Raw genomic sequence first — 20,955 nt, forward strand, 5'->3', positions numbered from 1 at the left:
ATTTTGCTTTATGCATCAAATTATTGCAAATCTGGAAAATGGGTCAAAAGGAAATGTTATGAGGAAAGATTAGGGGAAGATTAGCTACCACTATTAGAGGGAGAATAGCGGAGAATATAGTATTCACCTATTGTCATTTACATCTCTCACGTCACCTGAAGGTCCATGAATATTTAGAAAAGAAAGTGAAATATTATCATTAATGCAGAATAAGTTTTGTGAAGTATTTTCAGTGAAAAAAAAGAGTCTAAAGATAGCCTTTTCCCAAAAGAAGATGTTTTATAGTTAAGTAGAAGTCAACAGTCCTCAATTTTAATGAAATAGTCCCACTAGTTTCACACAATATGTGAGTTCAAACAGATTTGCATTTAAAATACAGATAACCAAGTTATACCACAATTATGCTGAAGGTATTGGTGGAATGTATCCACCAGACTGGTACTGTACAAGATAACATTACAGTTGGGAGTAATGCAGAACACATTAGTGAAGCAAAGGTCTAAACGCATAGAAAATAGAGCTCCATTAACTGACAAGATGGCCTGTTCTTCAGCACTGAAATGCAACAAGAGTCCAGTTGACTGCCTCTAAACATTTTTAAAAGTTCAAATTACTTCAGCTCTTAGACATAAACCAAAAACAGTTACTCCTGCAGAACATTATCTGGAATACATTTATAATTTAGCCAGGTTTCATGAAATTATAGAAAGTCAGCACATCTATATATACAAAAAACTCTTGTAAAAACCTGCCATTTTTTGAAAAATAATGTATAATGGCGTATCAGTCTAAAATCAGAACTAAATAAACTGACTTAATACTATGAATCTAAAAGGTTATCTACAATGTTAATCTTGTTGCAGGATTCAGCGGGTAGCTTGTTATAGGATTCCCCATGAGCAACAGGGAATGTTGCCAGTAACCAGCGGTACATCATGGCTGGTTTGAAGGAACTCTACCTCCGACACTTCCAAGTGAATGATCTGCAGTGACGTTCTGCCGATTACAAGCAGAATTCCCAGAGACTGACTCTGAGTTCCTATTACTTAATTCAGTTCTGAATCACTGCTTTTTACATAGAAAATTACAACATGGAAACAGGCCATTTCATCATTAGTCTGTGGCGTGTTTAGCTCCACGTAAGCCTCCACTCCTCTTAATCTCCTGTCCCTCACGTTTAACTGCTTGTTCTTGAGGTGGAGATCCATAGCATTGTGTTGAAGAGAAGCAGGGAATTCTAACCAATATTCATCTCACCCAAAGTCTCCAAAAAGTTATTTTTAATCAATCAAATTAAGTGTGGGATGCTGCTGCATTTCTCCACTTAATACTCCTAACTTGTAGATTTATATGAAGCAAATTGCTGTTTTGTTGCAATAGGCACCAAATAAGAAAATCAGCAGAGCCTCATTACAACACAGTGGTTGGATCCTTAAAATCCTACAAGGTTGCAGTAGCTGGTTTCAACATGCGCACACAGCCAGCAAACCCTGCGTGGTGTGCTTTTATTAAATGTAGGTGGAGGAAAAAAAACAGGCACGATAAAGAAACCAGAGAAAATTACAGGAGCTATAGGATTTTGTGTACATCAATAACACAAATAGAGACAACGTGTAATTCAGGAATTAAATGAAACATTTGATTCATCATTCTGTACAACTACCATGCTACTGAACAAAACTTAACTTCTAAATTATGTACTGAAACCATACATCAGTAGAATGCCAATTATCCACAAGTCTAACTGCATCCGGCTCCAGTGCAGAAGTGGATGCAGGGTTGCAAGTCACTGGCTAAAAAAAAATCCAGTTACTTGCATGTATGAAGTTGTATGAATGTGTGCAAGATTATTAAGGACACTATTCAGCCATGTATCACAAATAACTTGAAGGTATCTTAATCAAGCACTCAACTTCATACATGCTAGTAACAAAAAATTTTTTGGGATGCCAGTAACACAAAACGTCACTTATATTTTTGTCTTAAGTTTTAAGTCAGAGAAAAAATAGAGACTGAGACAGAAAGGGAGAGAAAGAAAAAGTTAAGAGTCAGAGAGGTTGACAGAGTGTGGTACTATGACACCTGATAGAAAAAAAGTTAGTATTTTAGCCAATTAATATTTAGTGAAATGATCAGTTATCCATAATGGTCCCTTATCCACAATGAGGCCAGTCCCAATTAGTGCTGATAATTGTCTCTCTACCAAAGTCACTACTATATCTGGACAATAACCTACCTTTAACAGATGAAGGCATGAAGCCAATGTCTCCAATTTCAGCATTATTAGTCATCCCTCCACTGACACTATAAAAAATTCAAGTTCCTTTTAGTACAATTGTAGATTTCTAAACAATATTAAGATGGAAATTATGAAATTTATTGGATTGTGAAAGTCCTAAATCTACATGCCTATAACAGGCTTCGACCTAACTGGTTTGTAAACTCGGCCTGTACAGAAAGTGCACATTGTCTGGGAAGAAAACAAAACCAGCACTAGGTTTCCAATGAGAAGAATATTATAATTGAAACACGACGATAGTATATTGAATGTTGAAGCATTCCCTCATAACCCAGACCTAGCTTGCACTACCTGAGAAAGATGACCATTTTCTTTCAGGTGACCAGTGATGCATTTTCTGAGGTTATCTTTTGTGTTTAAAAAAAACTGCAAATATTTCAGAAATGTTACTATTGTAATTTTGTCTAAATTCGACACCAATGATATTCAGAACCAGAATTCTTAACATTCTTCTTTTGTATCATATACTGTAATATACATCAGAAAACAAGATTGCACTTTCAAACTTGTGGTTAGCATTGGATTAGCACACAGAATCTTATTCTTGTTAGTTCACAAAATGACATTGAAGAACATTTCCAGGAAATAATTTAGCTGCAATAGGCAGCTGTTGGCCAGTTTTCTTGTAGATTGTTCACTTCAGCAGATGTCTGAATCTGAATCTCAATTTTATTGACTGACACTCGCGCAGTGTTTATCGAGCTTTCAATAGTTCTCAGCAAAACCACTAGATGGAGGTTTTTACTGTAGAGAAGGCTGAAAAAACTTTTTTTTGACAACCAAGAGCATCAATGGCAATAGATTATTGGGTTGTTCAGTGACTGGGAAACTGTGATAATGGCTTAATAAGTTAGTCTCAGATGAAAGTTGGACTTGTCAGAAACAATGTCATGTACAAAACATTAATGTTCATTCAAATATTCATTGTAAAGCACTACAGTGCATCTTAAAATGGGTGCAATTTGTAATCTTGACCAAAACTAACAAAATATGGCACCTAAATTCGTGCAAATTTTCAATGACCTCTGAATCCTGTAATATTTGGGATTAATCCTGCAATAATACAGGAAGGGCCTTGGGACATCTTCCTGATGTGAAAGGCGCTATACAAATGTAATTTATTGTTGCCATTTACAATGGTTGACCTACATTTCAGCTTGGTAATCCAGGTGTCTGAGACACCAAAACTCATCACCATGCTTAAGAATACCCAAACCAGAGTTTCATATAACTATGCCACTTACACGTGAAAAATTCCATGCATCTGGAATGGAACCCACACTTTCTCTGCTTAGCTAGAGAGTATATTCTAGAGAGTATTAGGTGCAGGTTGTCAACTGCCAAAACTTGGGGTACCCAAGAGTGTGCGTAGGGTTCTGCTGGAGTTTAACCAGCTAAACCACACAGCTTGCCATCAGGAGCAATGTATAGCAAGCTTCCCACTATCTGTTGGGTAGGACTACCCTATCCATAAAGGCATTGACTGGCAGGGTTAAGGGAGCTGAATGGGAAGAATCACTACCCCCAGTCTCACTGAACTTCACTCAAGGAGCAAGGCTGGCTGGGCTGTCATCAACAGTGCTGTGGAGTATTGCCCAATCTGGCTCTAGAACAGAACTACCAGACGACCACAGAAGGTTGACTTAATTCTGACATCGCGTGTTACCTTGGAGCCAGCTCAGCTTCAAGCGGGCCCCCCAAGGTGGATAACCTACATATTGGTTTATATTTCTGGCCATAACTTCAAAGTAGAACAAACACGTAAAGGAAAACATCTTCTGCATAGAACTATTCAGGCCATCGTGGAATTGCAGGAGATTTCCCCATCCCTCAAGTTTAATAAAAGGTCAAACACGTACAGCAAAATAGTATTAGAATAGGGACTAAGGAGTTTCAAAAATGGAACTAGATAAATTCCTGGAAATTAAGAGGATTTGATGAGAATTAGGTGATGAGTTTTTTTAAAGATGTTTTTGTTGGGAAATTAACTGGGCTGACTAGATGGAAAATAGTCTGTACTCCCATGAAACCATCACCTGTATTATATTACTTTCCCCCCAACAAGTAATTTTGAAGCAAAGATCAATTGAATAGGATTGTTTATTTGAGTTCAATACAATACAATATTAATTTTAGTTCTTTTAAGACAGATACAAAAGCACACATCGATTGTATACACTTTTCATCTGAAAAAAAATTGCAGCCATTTAAAGTGATGTAGCTTCATTGCTCCATCAAGGTCTTGCTTATAGTGCTAAATGGAAACTAAATTTCTCACATAGTTCAATTTTGTAAATGTGTTATCCTCATCAACACAGATGTAAAATGTTCTGAATTAAGATAGGAAAACAGACCATTCAGCTCAGAGCTTGTTTTATGGTTCATTAGATCTTGTCAGATCTTTTAATCCCAATCCCCTGCCCCTTGCCATAACCTTTAATATGTCAACTACCCAAAAGATTATCTCATTGTAGCTTTTCTATGCTTATTTCGAGCAAGCAGAAAAATAGGCAGATTAATTCCTGCTGAAATCTACAGATGACTGTGAAAAGATGGTTAGGATGCATGTAGAGCAGGAACATTGATGTTTATCTCCTTAAGAGCAAAACATTTTAGTTCCTGGATATGAAAATACATTACTGTAATAAATAAGGCTTTGCAACCCGATCAAGCTCACTGACACTTATTTTAGCAGTGAGTGGAAATACTCTACAAAGCATGACCAGAGCAGAACATTTTATGTCAGTATTTTCTTCCAGTGACAGAAAAAATGCATCCGGACTGAGACATCATTTTGGCACATACTTTCATCATGAGAACAGGTTGATAAAGCATGCAACCAAATCAATAAATACAATTCTTCTCATTCTCAAATAATGCTAGTTTATACTCTACTTTGCACACCAATTCAGTGCAAAACAGTATAACATCACATTTGTAGAATGGTGATAAGTAATGGAACCTTGGGTTTATCTATAGTAGGCATTTTCACTGAGACATCCAATTAAAATCACTGCAACAGAAATGCAGGCAGTCCAAAATGATCAGATGTCCCCTCAAAACTTTACAAGCTTTGAAGGAACTAATTTTTAAATGAGCCAGTGGCATAATCAGCTCTTTAAAAAGTTAAGAAAGTAAATAGTATTTGGCAGAGCCACCTTCATTTGGTTCACCTGGTAGCACTCTAACATCTGAGTCAGAGGATTGCGAAACACCTGAATGAAGATGCTGTAACCTTTCTTTGCAAGAACAATTGGAAGTGGAAAGAAATTCTCGCTTCTAGCAGAATAATAGGTACCAAGACAAATCCACTCCATTTATTTGACAATCAAATTTGATGGGTTTACAAAAATGTACATTTTAGCAATGGTTCTCATCTGAGTCAGTCACTCAGTCCAGAAACTACATCTCAGTATAATTCATCTATTATTGGTGACCAGTATTGAATTGCATATGTAAAACTGTCTTAAGATTTTCTCCAATGAAGACAGGATTAGCAAAATTTAGAAAGGGTGAGAATTAACATTTTGTAGATATTTGGAAAACTTGATGCAACAAATCCATGAAAGTAATAAAAGCAACATATACAGGTTCTTTGCTTGCAATGAGGCTCGCTCCATGAAAACAGAAAAAACAGATGAGGTGATTTTCAAACCTTAAATACACACAACATATCTTGATTTCGGCTGTTTTAGAAACACGTTTCTTTGAACTGTCCCATCATACTTACAACTTATCCGATTTGGTGTTGCCACCACCACCTCCACGTACTGCAACAGCCTGGCTGTTCTGGAAAAATCCACCTCCCCCACGAATTGCACTTGGGTGAGTTGGGGAAGCCATCGGAGGCTGGCCAGGACGTACAGGCTTAGCTAGAAGAGGGAAAAAAAATCCACTTGTGATAAATATCAAAGCAAGATTTAAACAAAGCTACTTAATAGTTTGTGGCCAATATTTTGCTTACTTGTTGTAGTTCAGTTATGTTTGTTGTTGTTTTCTATACGTTAAAATGATAAAATTACAAAAAAATGCCATGGATGGCAGAGTAAATCATCATCTTTGAGAACTACTTTAATCCCTACATTCTACAGATACTAAAACCAACTAGAATTTATACTGTTAACCAATAATCCCAACGTAATTTCATTTTTGAACTACCAGAGTTTCGTAACTGAACATTTCTAGATGCTGATGGTCTACAACTATGAGATTTAAATTTAGATGTTAATTTTATTTAAATTGCACTTTTAAAGATGACCATTATTTCATTTTTCCACAACTGTACAAAGATTGGACTTGTTGCCCAAAACAGTTTTTAAAACTGGTTACTAATCCAATGAACAAAAAGGTCCCTTTTGACTGCTCCTCATAGATTACTAAATCTACACAAATTACTTTAAACTGCATGTTAGTATATACCATGATATATTGCATCTGAAACAAAACCATTCATTGTAAAATATAGTTGCTCCTCACAAGCCGAATTGTACTACAGCAGAGCAGCACAGCATGTTTGATTATAATATTCAGTAATTAATTTATGAAATTAAAAATTAACCGTGAATTAAGTACAGGACAGAATTTCTAATGCTGATAAAATGATTATTTCACAACTATTACCTGCTGAAGTAGAGAATAAACATTTTACTGCTATTTTGTGAAAAACTTACCAATCTGTGCAGAATGCCCTCTCCTTGCCATGTTCTTTGCTCGGACAGCTTCCTTGATGCGATCTACTTCCTGCTGGTAACGCTTGCGATCGCGGGACGCATTCTCTTTGGCTTCTTTTAATGCAGATTCCAAAGCCTTAACCCTCTCAGCTGTAGCCCTAAGTCGTTTCTCCAATTTTGGAAGCTCACAACGAAGATCTGCATTATCACGTACCAGCTGTAGGCAAGAACAGAGGCACAAGACTGTATTAGTGTAATACTGAATCACAAAACAAGAGGATGAAATTGTGGTCTAAATGCAATTAATGAAGTATAAAGATTAGTCGCAAAGCTTGTCAAATTTATAATAATAATCCTTGCATTTGATATAGCACCTTAGCACATCTTTGAGATGTCTGAAAGCGCTTCACAGAATATACTGTAAAGTGAATTGACTGCACATTTTGTGGGTGAAACGCGACAGCTGTGTCCCACAAACAGTCATGGTTTGAGTAACCACATTGCTTTATTTGAGGCAATGATGGAAGAAAAATGGTTTGTTTAATGCATTTGTTCATGAAGATGTTGCCCACAAAACAAAGTCACTATACTTTACAGCAAATTCTGTCAAGTGCTTTGGGATGTCCTTCTGACATCAAAGGCGCTACACTAAATGTAAGGATTATTATCATCATAAGAAACAGAACCTGCACATATCAATTTTATCAACACATCAAGTATATTAGTTATAAATCAGTTCATAATTGGAAAACAGCATTTCCAAATGGGCACTAACACTGAAGTAAAGTGGGCTGCAATGTTGGGATTTTAAAAAATCGTTGCATGTGCCTAAGGTTCTTTTGTAGTTCTAGAAGCCAAATTAAGGAGTTTTTGTGGTCCATGTGAAATTTTATTGTTGGGTCAAATGAATAAATAAACACAATCCAGACACTAGGATGCCTGGTGAATCCTTTGTGAGGTGCCAATTACATCAATGGAAGATAGTTCTATTCTATATTCTAACTTTCCTAACTTTTGAATGGCATCGCCCATTAGAATAAGTGAATTATTTTCAAACTACTGAAACGAGTATTTATGTACAATTTGAGTTACTAATATTGAAAACATAAAAGTATTACAATATCAATTTGATTACATTTACATGAATCTTACATTTCTGCAAGATTCACATAATTGCTGATCTGAAACATTTGGTACAGCAAACAGTCTGTTACAATTGTGGGTCCAGACTGGATAATGTGTTCAACTGTACCATATAGATTTGTAAAATCCAAACAAATCTGTTTGGATTTGAATAATTGTCACAGCATTAAGAGTTAATTGGAACAAAAATAATCCTCACATTTGATCCTCACATCCTTTATGTTGGGAGGACGTCTCAAAGTGCATTGCAGGACTTACTACAAGTGTAGTAAGCGAATGCCCATTTTATAGAAATTCACTACTTTTCAACAAATCCTACAAGATCTTCAACACCCAACTGAACAGGAAAAACATTAAATGCATCCCACAAAAAAGCTAGTGTTACTAATAAGATCAGGAAATTACATGTGGCCTTACCTGTTTATGAACCTTTGTGAGCTGCTCAAGGTTGTTCTCAAGAAAGGATATCTTCTGCTTCTGTGCCGCACTACCACCAGTGTCATCGGAGTCCATTTCCGCACTCTAATTTAGGAGGGAGAGGGAAAAGAAAGAAGAAAACGATTCACATCCACTAAGTGTTTCAGCAATAAATTTCTGAGCAAAAGAGTCAAGAGAATGCCCCCCACCACCTGGAATCAGCGGTTTTGCTATTCACCCAAAGGTAGTTGAAGCAACGCTGTTCAATGAGACATCTGAAAGTAGTTCTTCAGGTTCCAACAGAAGAAAACTTTCTTGCTTAGCCCTTTAATAGAAGCCTAGTACTGCAGAACCACTGCTGTATTGCAAGCTTAGTAACTGAAGCTGCAAGGCAGATTGGGTTGAATTACATTTACACAATGAATATGAAGTAATTTTCATAATTTAACCATCACCAACAAGAGAATCATGAGAATAGCCGCCAGTGATTATGTGCTGATCAAGTGTGAAAAATGTGCAGATTATGTCTATCAAATAAAAACTTTAATTTTTTAAGGTTATTACGATACAGATATTAGAATTTGGGACAATAAAACATTTAGTAACTTTTAATAACTGTCATTTATCTAGCGCTCCTCATGCAGGGTAGCGTCCCAGAGCGCTTGATAGTGTCAGAGTACGATGCCGAGCCGGGGGAGCGGAAGGTGACACTAGGGACAGTCGAATAGGAAGGTCTTCAGGCTCGACCTTAAGATGGGGAAGGAAGGGCCAAAGCAGAGGGATAGAGGAAGAACATTCCAGAGTTTCGGGCCCTAATGGCTGAAACCGCCACCACCAAGGGTGGAACGGAGGACACAAGGGACATGAGAAGGCCGGAGCTAGTCGAGCGGAGGCAGCAGGTTGTGGGATGAGCAGGCAGGAGAGGTAGGGAGATGCCAGGGGGTGAAGGGATTTGAAAATGAGTGTGAGGATCTTGAAATCGATCCGTTCGGCGATATGGAGCCGGTGGAGCCTGACTAGAACTGGTGTGATGGGGGGACGGAGTTTAGTACGGGTGAGTACACGGGCGACAGAGTTTTTGATCAGCTGGATCCTACGCATGATGGAGCTGGGGAGACCGGCAAAGAGGGCGTTTGAGGGGATTCAAGAAATTTAACATTATAAAAATACAAAATATGTGAAAGATAAATGCCAGTGAGTGCAAACACAGAACATTTGCATACACAAGAGTTCATGCATCCAAACAGGCAAATTCTAACAGCAATGGCAAGATTGGGAAGTTAAGAACAACAGAAATTAGCTGTTCTGCCAACCCACTCCACCACAAACTCTGCCTTCACTGAAATATTTTCTCAAACATTACCAGACAAGATAAATACTGAAAAAACCTCCTTATATGAAAGAGGTTGAAGTTGATTAGACCCATGATCTGGAATCTGCATTATGCAGATGGAGACCAGTAAGGATTATTTTGTAAAATAGTGGATTTGTGTAACTCACAAATAGTAGTGTTTGTCTTAATTATGCTGCAAGGAACAATCACAACTGGACTGTCATAATTGCTTTCCAGTGACCCAGTTAGCACAGCTCAGAGAGAATCCATAGTGGCATACAGCAGCAAGTGTACAAATAAATAAGGAACTTGGCAGTTTTCTGATTCTTTGCTTTGAGCAAGGTAGCAAAAGTAATAATACTTACATTTGATATCACGTCTTCTAGACGTCTCAAAGCGCTTCAGAATAAACTGTTTTGTGGGTGAAATGCAGCAGCCAATTGCTCACAGCAGTGTCCCACAAACAGTCGTGGATTAAGTGATCAATTTTTTTTAAAAAGGGATTATTACCCTGGGAAAAGTGCCAATCGACTAACAACCGAGTTCCTAGTTACTGCTGGGTAAACAGATGTGTGTGAAGGAAACATTCCTAAATTTTGCACTGCCAGGAATCAAACCCAGGTCTTCTTGCTTGCAAGGCAAGTGCTGTAACCACTAAACTACAGGTCTCCAAGATAACATTAGTTACTACCATAATACTCAGTTTAGTAATTCCTAAACAGACAATTAAAAAGTCCCAAAACACTGTTTTAGCCACACAGGACTTCAACTTTAGACTGCGTGCTTCCTTGAAACTGAACAAAGATTTGGGAAATGCTTTAAATCTAGTTACAATAAATGAGCTGGAATAATGGTACTAGACATAATCTAACCATGGAGAAATGAAATCCCAGTCATTAAGGACTTTTAAAGCGTTAGACACTTCGGTTGGTGCAGTTGCCGTCAACTTATCCAGCATTGTGCCAAACACACAAAATGCATTATAAATGCAACTGACTGCATAATGTAGTCTGATCTCATCCTTCCAGAATACCCAACTACACCCCTAACAGCATAATGCTGCTTTTTAAATAAGAGTCCAGTGCTTTGGCCTGCACCATCCCTAGCACAACATAATGCAATCAGTTTGTTTTCATGGAGTTTAAAGTACTCTTTAGTGCTCAAAATGTGTTTCAGGATGCACAAGCATTAGTTCAGACTTCACATTCATAACAGATTACATAAACCACAGATGCTTGAATTTTGTACATGTAATGAACTAGAAGCTAGTTGCAGTAAGCATGTGTCAGTAGGTTTTTACTGGTTGAAACCAAACATTCTCGTCAGTGGTTCTAAGTAAATTTACTGATCTTAGTCGAGCAGACAAATGCCAGTTTAAAACAATCCCACCCTTACTTCTTCTCCTCCAATTTTTTGCTCTCTCTCCAAAGGGAGTTTTGATTTTTTTTTCTTTTCATGGGGAAAAGACACGATACAAATGTAAATTATATAATATTGTATAGGTTTCCACAAGCAACATTTGCCCTCAGATACCTTGTTTCAGTGGCGATTATTCATGTGTGCACCTTTTCTAAGTTTTCACAACTAATTCCAATCCTGCATCGTATAACATCCACAAATTTGGTTGGTCGACCAAAAAGACTGACAACCACTGAACCAGATCATTGAAGGGGTCCATCCATATTTTTAAGGTTGTCTTAGTTTATTAAAAGTGTTATGAATCAATGTGCTTCATCATGTTTATGGATAATACCAGCACATGTAATATGATCATCCTGAAAAAGACATGGTCACTGTTCAATTTCTTGCTTACCTTTTTAACTCTGGTTGCTAGGTCTTGAACAAAAAGTTTCCGCAGGTTATGTAATGTCTGCAGTTCTTTTGCCTAAAAGTGTGAAAACAAGCGAGAACACATCAATAAATCATTGCAGAAATGTATAGATCTCACGTGGCAATTTTAAAGTAGAATCAATTCAACTTCAAAACTGCAACGTACCACAGTTTCTTCCAGTCCTTTGAGATCCTGCCGAGCTTGTTCTCGCCTATCCTGCATAATCCTAAATAAATAAAAAAGTTTATTTAGAATACATTTATACAAGCAATGTACCATTGGTAATGCCACTGGAATGGAACACATTTAACTGTTTCAATTTAACATCCTTTTTAAAAAAAATCAAATCTGCTGAGCTTGATGTACAGGGAGAATAATCAATGCAACCCAGGCACTATTATTAGATAGAATTTAGTGGTATTTCAATTGAAAGGAAAACTTTTCAAGGTGGCCTGCACATCACAAGCTATCCTATTAAGATCCTCCCAACACTCTGAAGGCAGATGCCTATCGGATAGTTGTCAAGAACTTGACAGCTGCTGGAAAGTGTTACCTGGAGTATGAGTATGTGTACGCATGTTCGTATACACAATGCCTGGAATCCTCCTTGATAAGTCTTCAGAGGTAAGCAGCTGCTGCTCCAGCTCCACCCGGTGGAACCATCGCTCAATGGGAAGGAATTGTGTGTCCGAGCTACAGACAGGAACATGGTGACAATGCTCTCATGCATTTTATACTGAGCTGTGATGCCCACCTGGGAGCTCGTATGGAGTTCCTGGTATCTGCCTGCCACCTACTGAGGGCTCAAACGCACACTTGATAGATGTTAAATGATCAACTGGTAACTCTCCTGGGGGCAGGGATGGGGGGGATGAGTAGGGTCTCCTACGAGCTGAACTAGTTCCAAGGTTACACATTTGGCAAAAGAATGTCAGAATTGAGCCAGCCCTCTGTGCCAGTCTTGATGGTCCAAGTCCTGAACCAGGCAGGTCCACAGTACTCTAGGGCACGACTGATGACAGCCATTGGCAAACTTGGAAGGGCAGACCAGTCACTGGGATTTTTCTCACTTGGTCCTATTATCCCTGAAAGCCAAAGTCCTAACAGGTAGGGTGTTCCTAGCTGAACAAGCAGCAGAAAAGCTTGCCAGACAGTGATAACAATAGCAAGCTATGTAGTTTTAGCTGGTTAGACTCCAGCAGTACCACAATGTATACTTTAGGTCCCTAAACCTTTGCTCTGAACCAACCTGTGCCTAATGCACTTCGGGATTAGGTAAGCAGGATGTATCCCTCCAGGGAGAGAGGGCACAATCCATTCCAATAAATATCTCAGGTAATTCCATGCATAGGTAGGATGCATGGAACTCAGGTTTGGTTTGAACTCGCTTTACTCTTAAACATGGTGATGGGTTTCCACATACATCAAACACTTAGTTGACCCTAGAAAAAGGTAAGCTTTTTTCCAATGTGTTAAATCTTGAATGCAGTACCAATTGTTTAGCTGTAATAGAAATCAAATGGCCCCAGCGTTGCCTTTTACTTACGTAAGCTCATGTAATTTGCGGCTTTTCTCCTGGTCCACAGACTTGAGTTTTTCATGCTCTAAATGGAGACGTTCCTGCTCCAACATCATCTTTTGATTTTGGCTGTTACAAGACATGAAAATAAAGTGATCAATAGGGTACCAATTATTAGAAGCCATAACCAGCATATTTTGGCCATAGCAAAGTAGTAACCGCTACATTGGGGGAATTAATCCAGAGCAGCTTTGTTATAATGCAGTGTTTAGAATCCATGCAATCCTAACCTATGTTACACTCAGGTGGGCTGATGAGCTTCAGTGTCTACATGCAAGGAGTTAGCTGGCTAGTTACCATTTTGAAAGAAATGGGAACTGGCCAACGTATGGGTCACCTCAACCTCACTTCCAGTTTTGTGCACATGAGCAAAGCTGGAGGTGATGTCGCTGGTGACCGAGTGACCTGGAAGTTATGTCGAAGATGCCGTCCTTTGGGTGAGACATTAAACCGAGGTCCCTTCTGCCTGTTCAGGTGGACGTTAAAGATCCCATGACACTATTTGAAAAGAGAAGGGAGTTTCTCTCGGTGTCCTGGCTAACAATCCCCCAAATAAAAGTGGTCACTCATACCAAGACTGTATGTTTCGCTCACAAAATACAGTCAATCCACTTTACAGTATATGCTGTGAAGCGTTTTGAGAAGTCTTGACTACGTGAAAAGGGCAATATCAAATGCAAGGATGTTTTAAAAACAAATACAGGAAGCTAAAGTGGCTAACCTCTGGTCATTAGGTTACCAGCATATTCTGCTCTGTACATGTGCAACACAATGGAAAGTGAGTTTGACCTAATGAACTGGAAGTTGATTATTTTAGTGCAAAAAGCCAACAGCAAAGAAGTAGGCTGGCTGCACACACGTGCACTGGGGTCTTCAGTCCAACTGTGTTTTAAACAAATTTGTGCTTTTGTTATAATGGATTTGTTATAATGGAGCTTCAAAATATCCATCAAACTTAGGTATGTGGGACACTGCTGTGCGGAATTGTTTCGCCCACAAAATTCAGTTAATTCACTTTACGGTATATTCTGTGAAGCACTTTGAAATGTCAACGACATAAGGCGCTACGTCAAATGCAAGGATTATTAATACTGATCTTAAAAATCACTACAACACATACTCTTGGAGATCTGTAATGACTTTTTCTTTCTTCTCAATTTCATCTCTCAGGTTGCTGATCTGTTTCTGGTGGGCTTCACGGTGACTCTGCATTTGCTGCTCCACAGCTTGCTGCAGGTAGCAATGAACAGCATAAAATACTTTCATGCAGTAAATTTACACACCAACTTGGTTAAAATGTCTTGAATAATCTCGCCAGAAAAGTACTGCATCATAATCAGATGTGTAGCAAATGACATTTTTCGAAATCAGAATAAGATTTCACAAGAAGAATTTGGTGAGCTAGAAATTTCCAGCAGTAAAAATGACATACCTTCACTTCGTTTGCATTTTCTACTTTGTTCAAGTGCTCCTTCTCCATTTCATGTACTTTCTCTGCAAATCCGTAAGAAATTTGTTATCTATTTATACAAAACAGATTTACATCTATATCGTGCATTTCATATGGAAGGATATCCCAAAATGCTCAATAATAAATCATAGAATTATACAGAACAGAAGGAGGCCATTCGGCCCATCATGTCTGTGCCAACTCTTTGAAAAGAGCTATCCAATTCAATCCCACTCCCCCGCTCTCTCCCCAAAGCCCTGCAAACTTGTCCTCCCCAAATAATTATCTACTTCTCTCTTAAAAGTTGTTATCGAATCAGTTTCCACCACCCTTTCAGGCAATGCATTCCAGTTCCGAACAACTCACTGTGTGAAAAAAATTCTCTCTCCTCTATTTCTTTTAACAACTATTTTAAGTCGGTGTCCTCGGGTTACCGACCCATTCCCAGTGGAAATGACTTAGCACTCAAGGAGTTGAGGGGGTGGGCAGGGGGAAAGATGACTGAAAATGGTCAATTAGGTCTCGAGACAGACCTTGAACAAGGTTAGGGAGTGAGCGAGTTGGAGGAACTCGGCATTGGAGTTTCTGAGAGTGTGGACAGATGGTGAGGCATGGGACATGAAGTGCTCTGAGACGCTGCCCTGTATGAAGGGCGCTATGCAAGCGCAAGTTTTATTTAAGCATGCTGGTGTGCCCTGACCGAAGGGATGCAGCTAGGTGGGTAGGGTTTAAGGAGGTTGTAGAGGTAATGTGAGGCAAGACTATGGAGGGATTTAAAGATGAGATAAACATTTCATATACATTCATATGGAAATCAACAGATTTGCACATTTAACTTAATATCTTCATTTTGGGTACCAGATTCTGATTACGTTGACAAGAATGATCAGGGAATTCTTAACATGTGGTATTATACCTAATAAAGTTGGGAAGCAAAATTATGCAGAAAAATAATTTGTGCTTTGATTGACAATCCGAAAATTATCTTGCAGGATTTTGTTTTCATGAGAAAATACAGGAGGAATTCAGCATCCTGCACATATTACACATTGCTTTACTAACAGAAGGCAAATCACACAATACCTTGTGCCTGAAGTTTTACTAACTCTTCATTGAGTGAATCGACATTCTCCTCCAGATGTCTCTTTTTCTGCTCCACATTCTGCAGATATTCTGTGAGAGACTTGATCTTTGCCTCATGCTAGGATCATTAATAAAAGAAAAATAAGTAACGCAAAGCACACATTCCCAGACACGTGAATTTCTGTGTGGAAATGGCACCATAGAAAAAGTACCAGAAAAGGTCCACCGTATCTACGCTGGCTCTTTTAACAGCAAATCCACTTGGTCCCATTTACCTGCCCCTTTCCCGCATCCCTGTAGTTGGGATATCTATATCTTAAATTGATGCCCTCTAGTCATTTAATCTATGAGGTGGGGAAGGCGTCACCAAGGTGAGGCAGGTTTTCTGTGAGAGCTAGGATTCCAATGTTGTAGTCCAGAGTGAGGTCACAGACGGTGTGGGTTTTGTTGGCGAGAGAGTGTTTTGGAGGCGATGACTGAAGGGTAGAGGCAGCAGTGGAGTCTGAAGAACAAGGGGAGGATTGGCAGGAAGGCTGGGGATGTGTAGGAGTGAAAAGAGAGTCACTTGAAAAGTTAATTTCTAAGCCCTATTGTAATCCAATGCAAAGGTCTTTTATTCTAATTATTGCTCTAGTTGGATAAGCATTGCAGGAGTGAGGCTCAGCGACAACGAATGCTTTTCCTCGACATCCCTTTCAGTATACGATATCTTTAAATATTTCATCAATTACCTGGGAGATACGGAGTTGACAAGCTGCCAGTTCCTTTTCATTCTCTTCCATTTTCTTATTGCTATCACCCTGTGTGGTCTCTAACTGTTTGCAGCGTTTCACCATTGTCTTCACTTCAGATTTCATCTTGCTGATATACAGTCTAGCTACTGTAAATTCCTCATCTATGAGACCACTTCCTTCAGGCTGCTGAGAAAGAAATTTAGATTAAATAACTGGTTAAAATGCCAGCACAAAATTCTCTCACTACACCAAGCCACTTCATGAATATTACTGATCTACTTCCCAAGGTGTTTTCATAGGAATAGGAGTAGAACGTACAGTCCCATGAGCTTGTTCAGTGAGTTCATTAGATTGCAAATCTTTCAATTATATTTCCTCACCTTTTCTCCATACTCCTTAATACCATTACCTCTAGAGTATTTATCCATACCCTTTTTATTATTATTAATAATATATTTTAAACATCTTAATTGAAGTGGAGTGACTATATTTGTACACAATAGTGAGTACAGAGCAAATATTTAGGGTGAAAACAGAATTATTGTGATGGCAGTCAATGTAGAGTTTGAACAAGCTTAACATTCTTCAGTGGAAGCTTAAGCTACAACAGGTATAACTCAACAAAGTAGTTGATTCTGGGTCCAAAATATCAACCACCCGCGACAAAGCTGGAGTTTCACAATCTGTACAAGACATAACAAATTGGTTTTGCAGGTTTGGTTGTTAAAAATTGTAATAATCCTTTCATGGGATATAATGGCTTTCACAGTGGTAGGATGTCTCAAAGTACTTCACAGGATATCCTGTAAATTTGTAGGTGAATACTAAATTTGTAGTATTTTGTAGGCGAGGCCGGCAGCCAGTTTGCATACAGCTATGCATCACAAACAGCCATGGAGTGAATGACCAATTTTATTTGGGAGATTGTTGGCCAAGACACCTCTGTTCTTTGAGTAGTGCCATGGGATCTTTAACGTCCATCTGAACAGGCAGATGGACCTTGGTTTAATGGCTCATCCGAAGAACAGCACCTCCCAACAATGCAGCACATCCAACACTGCAATGGAGTACCAGCTTAGACTTGGGAGTTCAAAGTTCTGACGTTGAGCTTGAACCCACAAGCTTTTGACTCAAGGTACAGTAGTATTATGAGGAGCTAGTTATATTTGAAGGAAAAATAGTTAAAACATGTCCTCACCTTGACATCATTGTTTCCAACTGCAATTCCAATCTCTGCAAGGTCCTTTAACAATGACGTCATCATCTCAGTCACTCGTTTCTTTTGATGATTGGTCATTTCCTTAAGTTTTTGTAGTTCTGCATCAATGGAACTCAATGTAGCCTGGGAGAACATAAATTCATTGATGGAGTAAAATTGGACCACAACCGAGTAAACTGGTACCTTAAGCAGCAAATTATTCAGAAGTCAGAGATCAAACTGCTAAAAATAAAAGTAGGATACTGGCCCAGAGGGAAAAAAAATCAATTTGTTTGACTGAAGAATTCTTGATTATTTAGTCTTCAAGTTTGTTCTTATTAGAATAATTGAGCACCTTTATAAAATGTACACTTTTTAAAAAAAATTACTAGAGACAATTGTTGACAGGGAACACAATTTGAATAGCAGTGCAATTCATCTTACCGACTTCTGACTCAGCTCATCACTAAGTAATTCAAATTCCCTCGTCTTGTCCTCCACCTCTTGTGATTTCTGGTCATAGTTGACTGCAAGTTCCTCCAAGGCCTGCAGTACTTCTTTCACTTCCTCTTTGGAAGCGTCATTTTCAGCCTGCAGGCGGTTCAGTTCGGATTGCGTGTTGTCTTGGTCTCGCCTGGTGGATGCCAGAAGCTGTACAAAGAATGCTACTATTATTATTTTTATTATTACTATTACTACGAGGGCACGAGAACCATTGGTGGATACCTTGTGCAGACAATGGGAAAGCTCAGACTGAAACCAGGTAACAACAAAACCATGAAGATGGAGAGGAGAAGTGATGGGGAATAGAATGGTCGACAGTATCTAAGGCAGAGAAACTGAGAAGGACAAGACAGACAGAGCCTTGGTCACCTGTAACTTTGACCAGAGCTGACTCTGTGTTGTGGGCAGCATCGAAGCCAGATTGGAAGGGGTTTATAGAGGGAGTGCCAGGAGAGGAAAGCAATGATTTACTAAGCGCCTTGGGATGTCCTTCTGACATGAAGGACACTACATAAGTGTAAATTTGTGTTGTATTTTGTTCATTTAGATCAATTTCTATTAAATCAAGCTAAGAAACACCAAGAGTATTTTTTATCATAAGCAAAATATGAAAAATGAATAAATTGCAACCAAGCCCACTTCAGTCATTTTATTCTCTTCAGAAATAATAAAAAGATGGTGGTCTTTATTCTATTTCTCAGGAAAGCAATCTAGCACAGCAAGCAAACACATTGGTACGCTCCTTGGTAAAGACCAGTATGGAGTCATTGAGACGAGGAAGTGTCCAGGTTCAACCCCTGGTCTACGGTAAATTCTGAGTTTTCAGATTTCAATAATAATAATAATAATCCTTGCATTTGATATAGCGCTTTTCACGTCGGGAGGACGTCCCAAAGCGCTTCACAGAACACACTGTAAAGTGAATTGACTGTATATTTGTGGGCGAACGCGGCAGCCAATTGCGCACAGCAATGTCCCACAAACAGTCGTGGATTGAAAATGACCAATTTATTATTGTTTTTGGTTTTGGAGGGATTATTATTAGGCTCTGTGTGGAGTAAGGAAACTTGCCCAAGGTTTCGCCCCCTGCCTGGAATTGAACTCAGGTCTCTCGCTTGCAAAGCGAGTGCTCAACCACTGAGCTACAGGACTCCAATATTTCAAGAATAGCAATAATACATAATCCTTGCATATGGTAGAGTACCTTTCACGTTGGAAAGACGTCTCAAAGCACTTCTCAGGATTTTACTGTAGTGACTATTGTGTAAGCGAAAATGAAGAGAAGGAATGGGAAAAAATCAGCCAAATCGGCAAGTCACTTAGCAGTGGCCCCTCCTGGAGTGCATGTTTGTGGGCTTTGGGTAGGGCAGAACTGGCTTTATCTGTGATGCTATCCAAGGACAAAGTCTGTTGGCTGACAGACAGCCCAGACTTTGAAGAACAGTCACTTGGAAGAATGGTTGCCAGTACTTGTGGAACCTCATCTCAGAGCCAAGCAGCTCGAGGAATGAAAATAAAATTCTGCATGGAACCAGACAAACAAAACATATGGACAGACTCACTTCTTCCTGATCCAACATCTGCTGTTTTAGCTTTTCCACCAGCTGGCTCTGCTGATTGATCTCCTCATCCTGAAATCATAATTAGAACAAACATTCCTCAGCTACCAACTCAGATATTAAAATTGTACAATGACAGAACAAACTTTTAAGCAAGGCTATACAGGCTCACTCTAAACTTATGAGCATTAGATTACCATTCTGGCAGCAAAAATATTCATGTGCTTAGATCATTTATATCTTTGGAATGGAAAATGGACCCTAAATTAAGATTCAGGGAAAATATGAAAGCTCCAAACAGTCAACAGTTATTCAGTGGATCAAATCCAATTTTTTAAGTTAACAGTGCAATTTATAATGCTGTAGACTTTCCCAATTTAATATTCTGAGGAAATAATCACAGCTGACATTTTCCAAGAGAAATGTGGTATTTCTTCCCAGCCACAATAGCAACTTTAAAAAAATTGCCAATAAATATTGGTCTACCAGTTTTTGCAGGACACAGACAATAATCCTATGAATAGAATTGGAGCCACAGAGATTTAATCTGTATCTATTCTTATATATTTTGTAAACTCATTTGTTCAATACTTTTTTCACATGAAATATGTAGCAAACAAACCAGCAATGATGTGAGTTGATCCCACACCTAATTTGTGAGGATGCTTCTCCTCCAATCTTGATGGAAACTAGTTTATTTGAATTTATATTCAGTATTATGATCAACTTAAGTAAAGCAGCTTGCATTCAATGTATCAGTGCCTTTCAAACTTTTAATTGTGACAATTATTTTCAAAAGCGTAATCTGCATACTCTGAAAACAAAAATATCACAGACCAGATGCAATTCAACATTATTAATGTTTGCGTTAATCTTAATTAAATTATAAATAGAGATCATTTTCAACTGCAATCAGTCAAAAGAGGGATGGAAAAAAGCAAAAGAAAAAAAAGGTAAGGTTTAGGTAAAGAAATTGGAGTCAAAACTAATTAGTACTTTTCAAAGTGATTACTATTCAAGCATATTTGTGACTTTTATGTAGCAATACTGTGATCAAAAATTCTCCGATTCAGCAAATAAGCAGATGTAAGCAGATGTAATTTGGTAAAAGTACTATGTTAAAAGTAGCACAAGACTATAGAAGCCTGCTAAAGC

General features: G+C 38.5%; 1 protein-coding gene across 2 annotated transcripts in view; it reads right to left on the bottom strand.

The window, feature by feature from the left end:
* Positions 1 to 20,955, bottom strand: part of LOC103188818 (kinesin-1 heavy chain) — a 61,991-nt gene that overhangs the window by 4,675 nt on the left and 36,361 nt on the right. Inside the window, exons 13-26 of one of the 2 annotated variants that reach the window (XM_007908937.2) lie at positions 19,804 to 19,872; positions 18,182 to 18,388; positions 17,738 to 17,881; positions 16,537 to 16,722; positions 15,806 to 15,923; positions 14,705 to 14,766; positions 14,393 to 14,502; positions 13,240 to 13,341; positions 11,859 to 11,919; positions 11,676 to 11,747; positions 8,530 to 8,634; positions 6,970 to 7,186; positions 6,030 to 6,171; positions 2,237 to 2,304 (exon numbers count right to left, since the gene is read on the bottom strand). In XM_007908937.2, coding sequence (XP_007907128.1) covers positions 2,237 to 2,304; positions 6,030 to 6,171; positions 6,970 to 7,186; positions 8,530 to 8,634; positions 11,676 to 11,747; positions 11,859 to 11,919; positions 13,240 to 13,341; positions 14,393 to 14,502; positions 14,705 to 14,766; positions 15,806 to 15,923; positions 16,537 to 16,722; positions 17,738 to 17,881; positions 18,182 to 18,388; positions 19,804 to 19,872 — 1,663 coding nt within the window. Of the gene's footprint in view, positions 1 to 2,236; positions 2,305 to 6,029; positions 6,172 to 6,969; positions 7,187 to 8,529; positions 8,635 to 11,675; positions 11,748 to 11,858; positions 11,920 to 13,239; positions 13,342 to 14,392; positions 14,503 to 14,704; positions 14,767 to 15,805; positions 15,924 to 16,536; positions 16,726 to 17,737; positions 17,882 to 18,181; positions 18,389 to 19,803; positions 19,873 to 20,955 lie in introns of both variants that reach the window. The other variant, XM_007908936.2, reaches the window with a different exon arrangement.

This window comes from Callorhinchus milii, unplaced genomic scaffold (genome assembly GCF_018977255.1).
Source record: "Callorhinchus milii isolate IMCB2004 unplaced genomic scaffold, IMCB_Cmil_1.0 Scaffold2, whole genome shotgun sequence".
Lineage (NCBI taxonomy): Eukaryota > Metazoa > Chordata > Chondrichthyes > Chimaeriformes > Callorhinchidae > Callorhinchus > Callorhinchus milii.